At 49.5% G+C, this 14,446-nt stretch overlaps 1 protein-coding gene across 1 annotated transcript; it reads left to right on the forward strand.

Moving 5' to 3' along the window:
* The first annotated feature begins 7,559 nt into the window (after positions 1–7,559).
* Positions 7,560–11,159, forward strand: LOC119976439 (lymphotoxin-alpha-like). The gene is made up of 4 exons (XM_038816973.1): positions 7,560–7,739; positions 8,056–8,098; positions 8,857–8,922; positions 10,668–11,159. The coding sequence occupies exons 1-4, from the start codon at positions 7,560–7,562 to the stop codon at positions 11,081–11,083; spliced, it is 705 nt and encodes a 234-aa protein (XP_038672901.1). The 3' UTR covers positions 11,084–11,159.
* Positions 11,160–14,446: the final 3,287 nt, after the last annotated feature.

A 14,446-nucleotide genomic window follows, 5' to 3' on the forward strand; every position in this document is an offset into this window, starting at 1 on the left:
CCAGCTGCTCCTATGTCTTATGGTTTGAAGGGTGTGTCTGAGGAGACGGGGTTGACTATTTAGGACAGAGATGAGGAAAAATGTCTTCACCCAGAGAGTGAGCTAGTGGAATTTGCTATGACAGAAAGCCGTTGAAGCTAAATCATTGTCTGTTTTCAAGAAGCATTTAGATATAGCACTAGGGGCAAAGGGGTTCAAAGGATATTGGGGGAAGGCAGGATCAGGCTATCGAGTTGGATGATCAGCCATAAGACCATAAGACATAGGAGCGGAAGTAAGGCCATTCGGCCCATCGAGTCCACTCCACCATTCAATCATGGTTGATTTCAACTCCATTTACCCGCTCTCTCCCCATAGCCCTTAATTCCTCGAGAAATCAAGAATTTATCAATTTCTGTCTTAAAGACACTCAATGTCCCGGCCTCCACCGCCCTCTGTGGCAATGAATTCCACAGGCCTACCACTCTCTGGCTGAAGAAATTTCTCCTCATCTCTGTTCTAAAGTGACTCCCTTTTATTCTAAGGCTGTGCCCCCGCGTCCTAGTCTCCCCTGCTAATGGAAACAACTTCCCTACGTCCGTCCTATCCAAGCCATTCATTATCTTGTAAGTTTCTATTAGATCTCCCCTCAACCTCCTAAACTCCAATGAATATAATCCCACGATCCTCAGACGTTCATCGTATGTTAGGCCTACCATTCCTGGGATCATCCGTGTCAATCTCCGCTGGACCCCATGATCATGATCATAATGAATGGCAGAGCAGGCCTCGGAGGGCTGAATGGCCTCCTCTTGCTCCTGGGCAGCACGGTAGCATCAGCCTTCACAGCTCCAGGGTCCCAGGTTCGATTCCCAGCTTGGATCACTGTCAGTGAGGAGCCTGCACGTTCTCCGTGTCCCCGTGGGTTTCCTCCGGGTGCTCCGGTTTCCTCCCACAAGTCCCGAAAGACGTACCTATTAGGTGAATTGGACATTCTGAATTCTCGTTCCGTGTACCCGAACAGATGCTGGAATGTGGTGTTGTAGTCCATTGGAGTGTTAATGTAAGCCTACTTGTGATCTCATTATCTATTTTCTATGTTTCTATTTCACTGCGATGCGGTTGTATTGAGTATAACTCCCCATAAGAGGGCAGCAGAGAGCAAAGGAAACACAGCACGGGTTCACTTTAAGTAACTTCCCTGGGGATTTTAACAGGATGTCTCACACACCTGTTAACATTGCTTGCACAGTTTCCAGTAAAATTATTTCACTTATGTAAAATACATTTCTTATGCCTGCAATACCTAAAGATATAAAAGTTGCAAACACGGAGGTTCATTTCGAGAGGATTGGAATTGAAAAGCAGGGAAGTTGCGTTAAACTTGCCTTTTGAGAGGCCACATCGTTATAATAATCTTTCTTGTCACAAGTAGGCTTACATTAACACTGCAATGACGTTAGTGTGGAAATCTCCTAGTCGCCACATTCCGGCGCCTGTTCGGGTCACAGAGGGAGAATTCAGAATGTCCAATTCACATAACAGGCACGTCTTTCGTGACTTGTGGGAGGAAACCAGAGGAAACCTACACAGACACAGGGGAGAACATGCAGACTCCGCACGGACAGTGACCCAAGCCAGGAATCGAGCCCGGGACCCTGGAAGCATCAGTGCTACCCAATGTGCTACCATGCCGCCCTCCGTAATATAGAAGGAGATACAGGGGCACTGGAGCAATGGGGAAGGTGCCAACAATCACTGCCAAGGATGGTGCCAGAACTGAGAGGTAGTCACTGCCCAGGTCACATCTGAACAGACTGGGCCTCATTTCCATACACTAATGAAAACTGCAGAGTGTAACAACAGAGGTCATTAAAATGATGTAAGAGTTTGGTAGAACTGACATAAGGAAGCCGTTTCCACTTGTAGGTGAGACCTGAACAATGGACCATAAGTATGTGAGAATCATAGAAACCCTACAGTGCGGAAGGAGGCCATTCGGCCCATCGGCTCTGCACCTACCAACTGAAAGAGAACCCTACCTATGCCCACCCCCTCACCCTATCGCCGGAACGCAATTTCCCCACCTAACCTGTTTGGCCGCTAGGCGGCAATTGATCATGGCCAATCCACCTAACCTGCACGTCTTTGGGTCTGTGGGAGGGATATCCACGCAGACATGGGGAGAACACGCAAACTCCACGTAGACAGTTATCCCAGTCCGGAATTGAACCCACGAACCTGGCGCTGTGAGGCATCAGTGCTAACTACTGTGCCACCAGGCGAGTCATTAATAAATTTGTTCGGGAATCCAGAGGAGAGACCTCTTTGCCCAGAGACTGATGAGTTTGCAGACCGCACAGTGGTTGAAGGAAGTAGCGTCAATGCATTTAGGGAGAAGCTGGATAAACACATCAGGAGATAATGAATTGAAGGATGTGTTAAATGGAGCAGGATGGTGGGAAATCTGGGTGGAATATACACACAAGCACAGAGCTTGTTCCTGTACACCAGACACTACGTGAAGGTAGATGCCTCATTGTAGAAGGAACTGTCCATCGATTCCCTGCCTGCCTTTGGGTTCATCCCAATAGCCTAACTCCCAATAGCAGGGTCTCCAAGTAGGCACTGACCTCTGTGCTGCCAGCCCCATTTGTAAATCGATGCTGTCCTCCGATAACAGCACACGACCCGTAATCTTAAATCCCAGATTAGCAATCCCGGGGACGTGGGTTCAAAACCCCACTGCAGTTACTGTTGGAATGTCTCGACCCAATGTCACGTGAATCGGATTGTTTCGAAAAGATAAGATGGATGGGGAGCGTCGTCTCTCGCCAGGGGATCAACGACCAGAAACTGTCGATTTAAAAAATCACCGCCAAAGATTCCGCAGTGGAGACGATGTCGGGATCCGGAATGTTCCACCTGCAAAAGTGCAGGAAGTGGATTCCAGTATTGATTTCGACGCCAAGAACAACGACAAAAAGAGTCGGGTGGGGTTTCTTGAGGGTGGGGGTATTCGGTGAGTTGGGGACAGAAGGGTGGAGATGCGGGAGTGGGCGCAAGTGGTCGGATGGCTCACAATTCAGTCCGTTGCGCCCCCAGTCCATCTCTGGATTCCTTTCCTAAATGCACTTCGGTTGTACTGATTGGGAGTTCCGACTCATCACAGCTATCTGTCCCCCTTGCAAAAAAAATAAATCCTTCACTCTCTCAGCGATGATGCTGTACTTATTCCATCTTTTCACCCACTCACAGGCAGTGGAAGGAACTTCTTACTCGTTTCTCCCCAATACTATACATCCTGAGTTCAGTTCGCCCATGGCTGATCTCTATCTTAACTCCATTTGCGTCTTGCATTCCCGGAAATACCCAACAAAAATCTATTCATCTCACTTTTAACATTTTCAAATGACTCACCCCCCCCCCCCCCCCACCCCCCTCCCCTCCATCCACCGTTTCCCCCAACCTCACCAGCTTCTTAATTCCCAAATTTCCACCCCCCCTCGTGCCGTCACCCAATCGGGGAAAGGTATAGGCATTATCCTGAAGTATATCCAAGATCCGATTTTCACCTGAGGCAGGGAGGGAGGAATGGAGTCTGCACCTGGGATCTGTGTGATTGAACCAACGTTAAGTCAAGACTGGCTCCTGATTTCTCGGTGAGAAAGCAAATAAGCCGTGGGTTAGAATGCTGGATGCACCCCCCCCAGCCCCCCCCCCCCCCACCCCCCCCAACGCCTGAGTAAATAGTTCCTCCCCATCTTCCATTGCCAATCCCTTAATCATTTGGAACACCCTAACCCTAACTAGGTAACTTCATCATTTCTTACATGCAGCAGAGTACAAGGTTGGACTGTGCAATTTTGCCCTGTGCTCAGTTTTCGCCAGGATTCTGGGAAATCAGCTTTGCCCCCCACCCTCAGGCCAGAAGATCCCCCCCCCCCTGGGTTTGAGGACCCAGAAGTGTACACCCCTCTCAGAGTCTTATACAACTCAGTAAGAAGATCCTCCCCTGGGTTTGAGGACCCAGAACTGTACACCCCTCTCAGAGTCTTATACAACTCAGTAAGAAGATCCTCCCCTGGGTTTGAGGACCCAGAAGTGTACACCCCTCTCAGAGTCTTATACAACTCAGTAAGAAGATCCTCCCCTGGGTTTGAGGACCCAGAACTGTACACCCCTCTCAGAGTCTTATACAACTCAGTAAGAAGATCCTCCCCTGGGTTTGAGGACCCAGAACTGTACACCCCTCTCAGAGTCTTATACAACTCAGTAAGAAGATCCTCCCCTGGGTTTGACGACCCAGAACTGTACACCCCTCTCAGAGTCTTATACAACTCAGTAAGAAGATCCTCCCCTGGGTTTGACGACCCAGAACTGTACACCCCTCTCAGAGTCCTGTACAACTCAGTAAGAACATCTTTCAATTCTCCTGCATTACAGAGAGGACAGTACTCCATATTGGTCCTGACCAGAGCGATTTTATTCTTGTGACAGGCAGCAAGGCAGAACTCATCAAGTAGGTCACTGAGCCGTCACTGCGTTGAGATCTCACCGTGGGGGCTTGAACCTGCAACTTGCCCGCTCGCCGGCGGACGCGGTAATCCGAGACCAGGTGAGAAATGAGACAGAGGTTTAAGGACACATGGATTGGAATAATGAAAGGAATGGTCACACGTTAACTATTTCAATCGGTCCAGTCAATACATCATTCTGTGAGAGGCAGTTTCCCCGAATGCAATGGTCGAATGTCACAGTGACCAGTGAGTCAAGCTCAGGACCAAGAGGAAACAATGGATATTGGGCAAGTTCTAGAATAACGAAACCACCAAGCCTTCACAGCAGCGGATCGTGTGACAAATCCATTCAGATATAAACCCTGAGCAATGCAGCACAGAAGGCAGGGCGAGGAATAATCGAACTGATGCACAATGGGTGGTGTTCAATTGGGGATTGTGGAAATTGGCTACACTGGGGTAAAGAGGGGAAAAGTTTAAACTCCCTGGAATTTGATACCTTGGAAAAGACACAACGGGGTTTAGTCTGATGGAATTCAGGATAATTGGAGAGGCTCCCATGGAGTTCTGTTCAATGGCTGGGAAGAGGCATGGATTTGAATCAAATCTGTACAATGGTTGGAGGCACACCTTACAAAGGGGCTGGGAAGTCCCCTCATTCGGCTCCTGCGAGGAGAGGGCTGACCAGTGGGGGGAAGGGGGGGGGGGATTGATGAGAATGGGTCGACGCTCTCTGGAATCCCGAAAATAGAGAGATGTCCTCTTTCAACCATCTAAGATTCTGCGAGGGCGTTTCGCCTTTTGGAGAGTCCAAGATGAAAGGGGTACCTGCTCAGGGGAAGAGGGCCGACAATGAGGGCCGAGGTGAGGAAGAATTCTCTCAGAGGTTCGGGAAGCTTGAGAATTCGCTCGCCCATAGGGTTCGGAGGCTCAGTCATCGAGTATATTCAGGAGGGAAGTCGATAGATTTTTGAACTTAAAGAGAATCGGGGATATGGCGATTAGTGTGGGCACGTGGAATCAAGATGGGAGGGCAGTCATGATTTTATTGAATAGCAGAGGAGTCTTGAGGAGGTACAGCCAATCCTACTCCTTTTTCTTATGATTTGGGAAGGAACTGGATTGTAGACCAGACACGGTAAAGGGTTAAGCTATGAACGGTGTCACCCTAGAAAGCACTGAAGATCAGGGGAACCTTGGAGTGCTTATCCATGGATTCCAGTTGATGGCCGGGCAGGTAGATAGGGTTGTTGAAAAGGTCTTTATTAGCCGAGACGCACAATACAAGAGCAGGGAGGTTATGCAGGAACTGTATACAATGCTGGTTGGGCCAGAAGTGGAGTTCTGGTCACTGTATTAGAGGAAGGATGTGATTGCACTGGAGGGTGCAAAGGAGATTCATCAGGATGCTGCCTGGGCTGGAGGGTCTGATCTCTAATGAAAGATTGGATAGACTGGAGATGTTTTCCTTAGAGCAGTGAACGTTGAGAGGGGACCTGATTGAGATGTATAAGATGATGAGGGATATGGATCAGGTGGATAGGAAGGCACTTTTTCCATTAGTTGTAGGGTCAATAACCAGGGGCAGAAAGTAAAGGTAAGAGGTAGAAGGCTAAGAGGGTTGACCTGTTGACTCAGAGGATGGTGGAAGTCTGGAACTCGCTGCCTGAAAGCGTGGTTGGGTGAGAAATTCTGGGAACATTTACAAAGTATTTAGATATTCAAGTGCACTGCCGTGTCCTCCAGAGGAGTCTGGTTTAGCTCACCTGCCTAGACAGCTGGTTTGTGCTACAGAGCAAGGCCAGCAGTGTGGGTTCAATTCCTGTGCTGGCCGAATATCTAAATAGTTCTTAAATGTTGCGAGAGTTTCTCACCCCAACCACCCTTTTGGGCAGTGAATTCCAGGCTCCCACCAACCTCCGGGTGAAAAGGTCAACTTTGTCTTTGTCTTCTACCTCTTACCTTTAATCTAATCCCCTGGTTATTAACCCTACTACTAATGGAAAAACTGCTTACCTATCCACCAGATCTATGCCCCTCATGAAGGCCCTGCCTTCTCAACTTTACCGGCGATCCTCAGGTTAAATCACCCCCAAATCAGCTCTCAAAGCAGACAATGGTCACCTGGGACGAGGGTGACTTGTAACCTCAAGGGTGACGACCCGAGGGCTGGAGAATGTGCTCAGTGTGGTCAGATCTTTGTTGATAGGGCAGCACGGTGGCACAGTGGTTAGCATTGCTGCCTACGGCGCTGAGGACCCGGGTTCGAATCCCGGCCCTGGGTCACTGTCCGTGTGGAGTTTGCACATTCTCCCCGTGTCTGCGTGGGTTTCACCCCCACAACCCAAAAGATGTGCAGGATAGGTGGATTGGCCATTCTAAATTGCCCCTTAATTGGAAAAAATAATTGGGTACTCTAAATTTATTTTTTAAAAAAGATCTTTGTTAATGGGTGTGGACAGGACGGTTTGAATGGCCTCCTGTGCTTCAAGCATCTACAATGACTGGAAATAGGGAAGGGGTTAACCCATGGAATACAGATTTGGACCAATTTATGTGGATGCTGGCAAAGTGCCTCTGGAGTCAACCTGGGTTCCAACTTCCCATTCCCCCTCATGGCAATAAATCTGGTGGGGGGGAGGGGGGAGTTAATAAAATCCCTACCTCTTCTGAAAAAAGATTATCTCCAGATCTATGGATTGGTTCAAAGAAAAATTCCCTTTTGCACTGCACTAGATATGACTTTCCATCAATGAATCAATCCATTTCTTATCAATGCTTTCATTAACTTTTCTATCCACGTCTTTTTTTCCCCTCAATGTCTTGATCATGTGTGTGTGTCTCTCTCTCTCTCACACACACACACACACAGACTCTGCTTTTTTTTTCTGTGTAATTTATGTTTCTCGGAGGCTGAACTAGCTGGGGTAATTCCCAGGAGATTCTTCAAATACTCTGCAGCTACAGCGTGCGAGGCAGATGCAACTTGAGAGACAGACAGAGAGTGAGAGTTCCTCCCCCTGGAGACCGCAGCTGTTTTTTTTTTGTTTGCAAGAGGCGATGAGCAACGAGATGTTGGCGAAGCTGGAGAGTGGCAGGGGGGTGGAGGAGGGAGAGACAGGAGGAGGCTGGCAGGGCAGGCGCTGGCACAGGCTCTCCTGCAGCCTTGTAGCCCTGGCCGTTCTGGCCATCTCCTCCTATCTCGTCTACTCCCAGCTCATACCCCAGACTACAAGCCAGGTGAGTCAAGGTTTATTTCAAGCTCATTTTCCTTCCAGATGCAGTTCCTCTTTTAGTTCCTCTTTTATTGAGGAAACACACATTGGACAATTTTGTGGTGGGGGGACGGGGGGGGGGGGGGGGGGGGGTGCTGTCTATTTTACACCCAGTCCCACACCAGGTTGTAGTGAGGGTCAGTAAGCTCCAGGATTGATCAGAGGCTACTCCAGCAGAGCCCAGAGCAAGGTTGACAGATCCCCTGAGTGTCCATCCAGTTCATCAGGAATTTCAAAGCTTCTTCTGTTTCATCTCAAACTCTCTCTGTTCCCTCCTCCAGAAAGCAGCACTGAGTGGAGCCGAAGATCTATCTGCAAACAGTGGTGAGTACTCTCCATCCGTCTCTCTCTCTCTCTCTCTGTCCATCCCTGCCTTTGTGTGTGCCTCTCTATGTTCCCGCTTCTGTGTGTGACTCTCTCTATGTTCCCCGTGCCTTATTCTTTCAACCTGCCTTTCAACCAGGGGCTGGTTTTTGTACAGGGCTAAAGAGCTGGCTTTTAAGCAGCGCGGGTTCAATTCCCGTACCAGCCTCCCCGAACAGGTGCCAGAATGTGGCGACCAGGGGCTTTTCACAGTAACTTCATTTGAAGCCTACTCGTGACAATAAGCGATTTTCATTTTTCCTAACTGTCCGTCCATCTCTCTCCATTTGTCTATCTCTCCCCATCCGTTTGCCTCAACCCTGTCCGTCCGTCTCTCCCTGTCCATCCATCTCTCTCTACATCCGTCCATCTCTCTCTACATCTGTCCATCTCCCCCCCCCCCCCCCCCCCCCGGCTTCCGTCCATCTCTCTCCATCTCTCCCCATCAGTCCGTCTCTCCCATCCATCCCACCCCCATCTCTGTTTTTCCACCTCGGTCTCTCCTGCCTACCTCTCCCTGTCAACCTCACACTGCCTGCCGCTCTCTCTCTCTCTCTCTCTCTCTCTATATCACGCTAGCTTCCTCTGTCTGTATTTGCAGCATGTGAATGTATTTCTCTGTCTCTCTCTCTCTCTCTGTCAGTCAGACTCTGGACTGTGTGTGTGTGTGTGTGTGTGTGTGACAATAATGACTGAGAATCCGTCTTTCCCATTTCCAGGTTTGCCTCATCTCATGAGGCAGGTGAGAAACAGCCCGAGGGAGAGAATCGCAGCTCATCTGACAGGTACCAGCAGATGTTTAACAGATGTTTAGCCAACCACCAAATGGTTCATTACTTTGCATGATACATGCCACAGGCAGCAGAGAATCAGACAAATCTGTTCATGTAAACGTACTGTTGCCGCAGAATGTTAACCTCAGGAGTCGTTTGCCCGTGACATCCTGGTGTTAATCGTCTACCCCCCACCCTTGTGACAATCAGGTCCCTGTGGCTCCTCTGAATTCTCTCACTGGCACCCTCTAGTGTTCACTGCCTGCACCACGCTGAGCGACGAGAGCCTGGGCGCTCTCTCACCCGGCCAGTGTCCCACATCGGGATGTCTCTGAGGTATTTGTGGACCTGCTTCACTGTAGCTACAAACCTAGGAAAAGGAGAAGACCTTGAGGGCTGACCTTTGCTGAACAAAAATAAATTGCATTTATGTTGCACTTTTCTGAGCCTTTGCTCCTTCGGACGACCAGCACACACAGGATGAACTGAAACGTCTCATTCCGTGCTGTGACCATTCTCTGATTCTAAAATGTCCCGAAATACTTGACCGACATTGGGGTTCTTTTGAAGTGTAGTCACTGTCGTAATGTAATGTGATATTCTGATAAGTTCGATAGAGAAAGCCTTTCCACTCGCAAGGTAGACCAGAACCAAGAGTCATAAATATAAATAAGTCCCCAATAAATTGGAGAGAAGGTTTGATAGGCATGGTAGCACAGTGGTTAGCACTGCTGCCTCACAGCGCCAAGATTCCGAGTTCGATTCCACCCTCGAGTGACTGAGCGGAGTTTGCACTTTCTCCCCGTACATGTGTGGGTTTCCTCCGGGTGCTCCGGTTTCCTCCCACTATCCAAAGATTTGCGGGTCTGGTGGATTGGCCGTGGTGGACCATTGTAGTGACGCCGGAGTTCCAGCCCTGTCCAGGAGAGGGCGATCCTCTGGCACTGTGCAGCATGGCTCACAGAGCAGTAGGGAGCTGTGTCCTTCCCAGTGGGCAGGTGACAGCTCAGTTAGACAACTCTCTTACTCAACGTGAGCTGAGATCAATATGGGAAGGAAGTGGTTGCACCAGAGTGGGTGCAGAGGAGATTCCCCAGGATGTTGCCTGGGCTGGAGACTTTCAGCATTGAAGAGAGGCTGGAATTCTTTTCCTTCGAGCAGAGAAGGCTGAAGGGGAACCTTCCAAAATTATGCAGGACAAAGATTGGAAGATTTCCCCCTTAGTTGAGGGGTCAATGCCAGGGGACAAAGCTGTGAGGTAAAGGGCAGGAGATTTGGAGGGGATTTGAGGTAAATACCAGAGGGTGTTGGGAATCTGGAACTCACTGTCTGACAGGGTGGTAGAGGCAGGAACCCGCACAACATTTCAGAAGCATTTAGATGAACACCATAGCATAGACCAATGGGATTAGGATAGGTAGGTGCTTGATGGCCAGCACAGACGCGATGGGCCGATGGGCCTTTCTGTAAAACTCCATCACTCTAACATGGTGGAAACACTCATCAGGTCACATCGATGGGGAGAGAAGCAGGATTAACGATTCATTAATGGACAGTTATAAAAAGCCACCTGGATATTGGTGATCATCTATCCCTCAATGCTTCAGACCCTCTTCCATCAGCATTTAAATTGCATCCCTGCTCCCCCCCCCTCCCCTCCCCAATCATGGGTCTTAAGGCTGACTGTTGTCTATTTACACTTGCGGTTTCTCTTTCTCTCTCTCACACCTTTCTCTCTCTCTCCCTCTTTCTCACAGCCGATCCCATCAACGGGAACCCCAATGAACTGACTTGGCAGGAGGACGCCGGCATTGCGTTTTCCCACGGGATTGAGTTTTCCAACAACAGTCTGCTGATCAAGAGGACTGGCTTCTACTTCATCTACACCCAGGTGGTCTTCTATTACAGTCAATGTGAGGAGGACACCATCTTCCTGAGCCATGATATGCACAAGCTCTCCTTGGCCTACCCGGAGGAGACCGTCTTGCTGAAGGCCACCAAGTCGGTCTGCCACCACGGCCGCCACGACGACCCCTGGTACAAAACCTCCTACCAGGGCGCCATCTTTGATTTTGAGGCCGGCGACAGGGTCTACTCCCGGGTCCCCTCAAACGTGGCCAGGTACCTGGACAAGGCCGAGGGCAAGACCTTCTTTGGCATCTTTGCTTTGTGAGGCGTGTTTGTCGTTCTTGCCGTTTTTATGTTTGTTTCGTTTTGTTCTTGTCGATGGCCAGACGGGTACAATGGTTTTGCAACGGTTCTGTGGGTCGGGGCCTCGGGAAGTCGACCCGAGCTTCCAGCCCAGGTCGATCAGGGGATGCGCTGGCTCGAAGGGGCCTTGCGCACAATGGGTGTGAGACAGGAACTCGCACGTGGCATCTTTTCTAACCTCGACGAGTGCCCCAGTACGTTTTGAAAAGCGGTCAGAGTAGGGATATGGGAATCGTTGGGAGCCAGTTTGCCCAGAGCAAGATCCCAAAATAAAACACAGCACTGTGATAATGACAGGCTGACCAGCTACCATCAGGGTAGCTACTTTTTCATCACCTGTTTACAGCAGGAAACCCCCCCCCCCCCCGGCCCACCCCTCAGCCCCCCCAACCCCCCCCGAAAACCCTGCTTCCGTTGCCCATCTCTCAGGAGTTGTGCAGGTCGTGACCTTTCTGACCCAAGATGGCGGGGCGGGTGGGGCTCCGTCAATGATGCCGACAAGAGAGTTAATATTTCTGACTGCGGATGTCCTGGTCCGAGCAATTCGCCCAAGATGCTCGGATCACCACAGTTGAGTTAGTTTAGGTACCAGTTGATTGAAGCAGCGTGAAAGTCTTTTAAATTGCAAAAGGTTTCAATGGGGTAAATGTAGAGTAAACGTTTCTGCCTGCAGGCCGGGCAAACACGAAGGGCCATAAATAAGTGTTTTCACTAATAAATCCCAGTCGGGGATTCAGGAGAAACCCCTCTAGGCCCAGAGGGTGGTGAGAATGTGGAACGGGTTGCCACGTTCGAGTGGCTGAGGCGAATAGTAGAGATGCACAGACAGCCGCATCAGTGCACAGGGGAGAAAGGAAGAGAGGGATAGACTGATGGGATGCGCTGGAGAAGGGTGGGAGGAGCCAGTGGGGCCGAGTGGCCTCCTCGTGGGCTTTCTGTGAGACCCTTTGTGGTGAACGTATGATGTAACCGTTCACCTCTGTACTACATTGTATTACGTTGTTCCCCATGTGGGCTCCACCTATGGGCCATTGTACTGTATTACACCGATTGTACCATGTTGGTGCCCATGTGGGCTCTGCCCCCGGCTCCGCGTGGAGCCCACATGGGCAACATCGTAATACAATGTAGTACAGTGGTGAATGGTTACCATAATACGTTCACCACCACGTTCAAGCTGGGCGGCCCCTTGTGATCACATGAGGAAACAATGGTGCGCTAATCAAACTCTGACTAAACTGACATGTCAGGCAGACGTTTGGAAAGCCATGTTTGCGTGTTTGACCTCAACCGACCCTGATTTAAGTTAAGGCAAATGTTATTGAAACTGATACGCCCTGGATACACTAATCTCAACAGGCTCGGAGCCAGCGAGTGAGAGGCTCGGCCTGGCTGTCTCACCTGTAAACGAACGGCCTGGTATCATGAAATTATTGGGCAATGTGCCAATCGATCGTGTAATTGGCACTAAGTCGTCTGTTGGCTGATGCCTCAAGAATGTATTTATAACAATGTTGATTTTTTTTCAAAATTTCCTCACATGAGCTAGCTTGATCTTTTATTTATTGCCGAATGGTGGGTGTTTTTAAAAAGGTAAATTGAATGTAACCCATGCTTGTCAAACCGCACTGTTTGCCAATGTCTAGTTTCTATGCTCTGTCTGGGCAACCTGTGTGGGAGGCAGTGGCGTTGTGGTGTTGTCACAGGGCTAGTAATCCAGCGACCCAGGATAATGATGTGGGGACCCGGGTTCGAATCCCACCGTGGCTGCTGGTGAACTTTGAATTCAACTTTACTTTAAAAAGACTCTAATGACCCATCTGATTCACTGATTCCCTTCAGGGAAGGAAAAGACCGCCCTTACCTAATCTGGCCGACAGGTGACTCATTCACTCAGTTCTTGATTGGTAGAAAAGTTACAGCAACAGGAGGAGGCCATTCGGCCCATCTTGTCCATGCCACAGTTCGAGGGGCATTGTAGGGATGGGCAACAAAGGCCCACATCCCCTGAACCAATTGAAAGAATATGTGGGAAGCCTCTCTTGCACTCCTAGGCATGGCCGAGGCACCAACCTGTCATCTGAGGAGCAATCAAACCTCCTCTGTGTTTGTATGTCCTTCGCTCCCCTTCCACAGAGATGTCAAAGCCCAACGTTCCTCTAAACACAGCAGCGTCCAATGTGACCTTCCTCCTCATTCGATCCTCACTGCTTTGAAGTGAGCTCGATTATTTAATTCACCTGACATGGGGCATCGCTGGCTCGACCAGCAGCTCTTGCCCGCTCTTAATTGCCCCTTGAGAAGGCGGCCGTGAGCCCCTTACTTTGAATGCAACTGGAAGGCTTGCTGGGCCATTTCAGAGGGCAGTTAAGAGTCACCCGCGTTACTGTAGGGCGGTGACCAGACCTGGTAAGCATTTAATTCCCTCACCGACCTTAACGAACCCGTTGGGATTGTTTCAACAGTTCAGTCGCCCTCCCTATGGTCAACAGGACCGAAGCTAGTTATTTTTCTGCCCAAGACTTTATTTAACTGATTGAATTTAAGTCCGCCAGCTAGCTTGGTGGGATTAGAACTCAAAACAACCCTGGTTGTTTTTTTTTGACTGGCGCAGACGCTATGGGCCGAAGGTCCTTTCCTGCGCTGCAGATCTCTCTGACTCGATAACTGTACTCTCGTACCCCATTCATTACGCCACCATTTTGTGTCAATCATTCCTTGCTTCAGCCTTACGGATAAGTGATCTCTTTTATAGTCTTTCCTGCTTCCTGTCAGAAGTCAATAGGGTTCATGTTTGGGGTCACATGGGGGTCACGTCACGCACACCTGTTCCCGTGGTCTCCACAGCAGGGGGATGTCCGACTCTCTGGACCCTAGCCGCTTCCTATCAACGGGAGCAACGAGTCAGTTTTCCAGAATGCACGGATACTTCCGCTGGGTATATTCCGCATCCCTTGGGAATGGAACCCAAAGGAGGGGTGGGGAGGGGGGGGGAAAGCCAAATGTTCTGAAATGCCGAGAATCCAATCTGCAACTGGTTCTGTGTGTGGGAATTTTAAACTTTTCGCCTGGGCAAAAACTTGAACATTTTCAATCTGGTATACAAGCATGTCAAAGATTAACAATGTTTGCGTCAGCTACAGGGCCATGTTTTATGTTAAAGCATGGTCTGTGGAATGGAACAGGTCCGGCCTGCTGCCTGGTTTGACTTGCGCTGTTGAATATTTTTTTGTAATGTATTTAATAATAAGAACTTTTATTTATTTATTTTATTCCTCAATAAAGTATTTTGCAATAAATAAATGTCTTGTTTCTGATGCTTCAG

The sequence above is a fragment of the Scyliorhinus canicula genome, chromosome 13, assembly GCF_902713615.1.
Source record: "Scyliorhinus canicula chromosome 13, sScyCan1.1, whole genome shotgun sequence".
Lineage (NCBI taxonomy): Eukaryota > Metazoa > Chordata > Chondrichthyes > Carcharhiniformes > Scyliorhinidae > Scyliorhinus > Scyliorhinus canicula.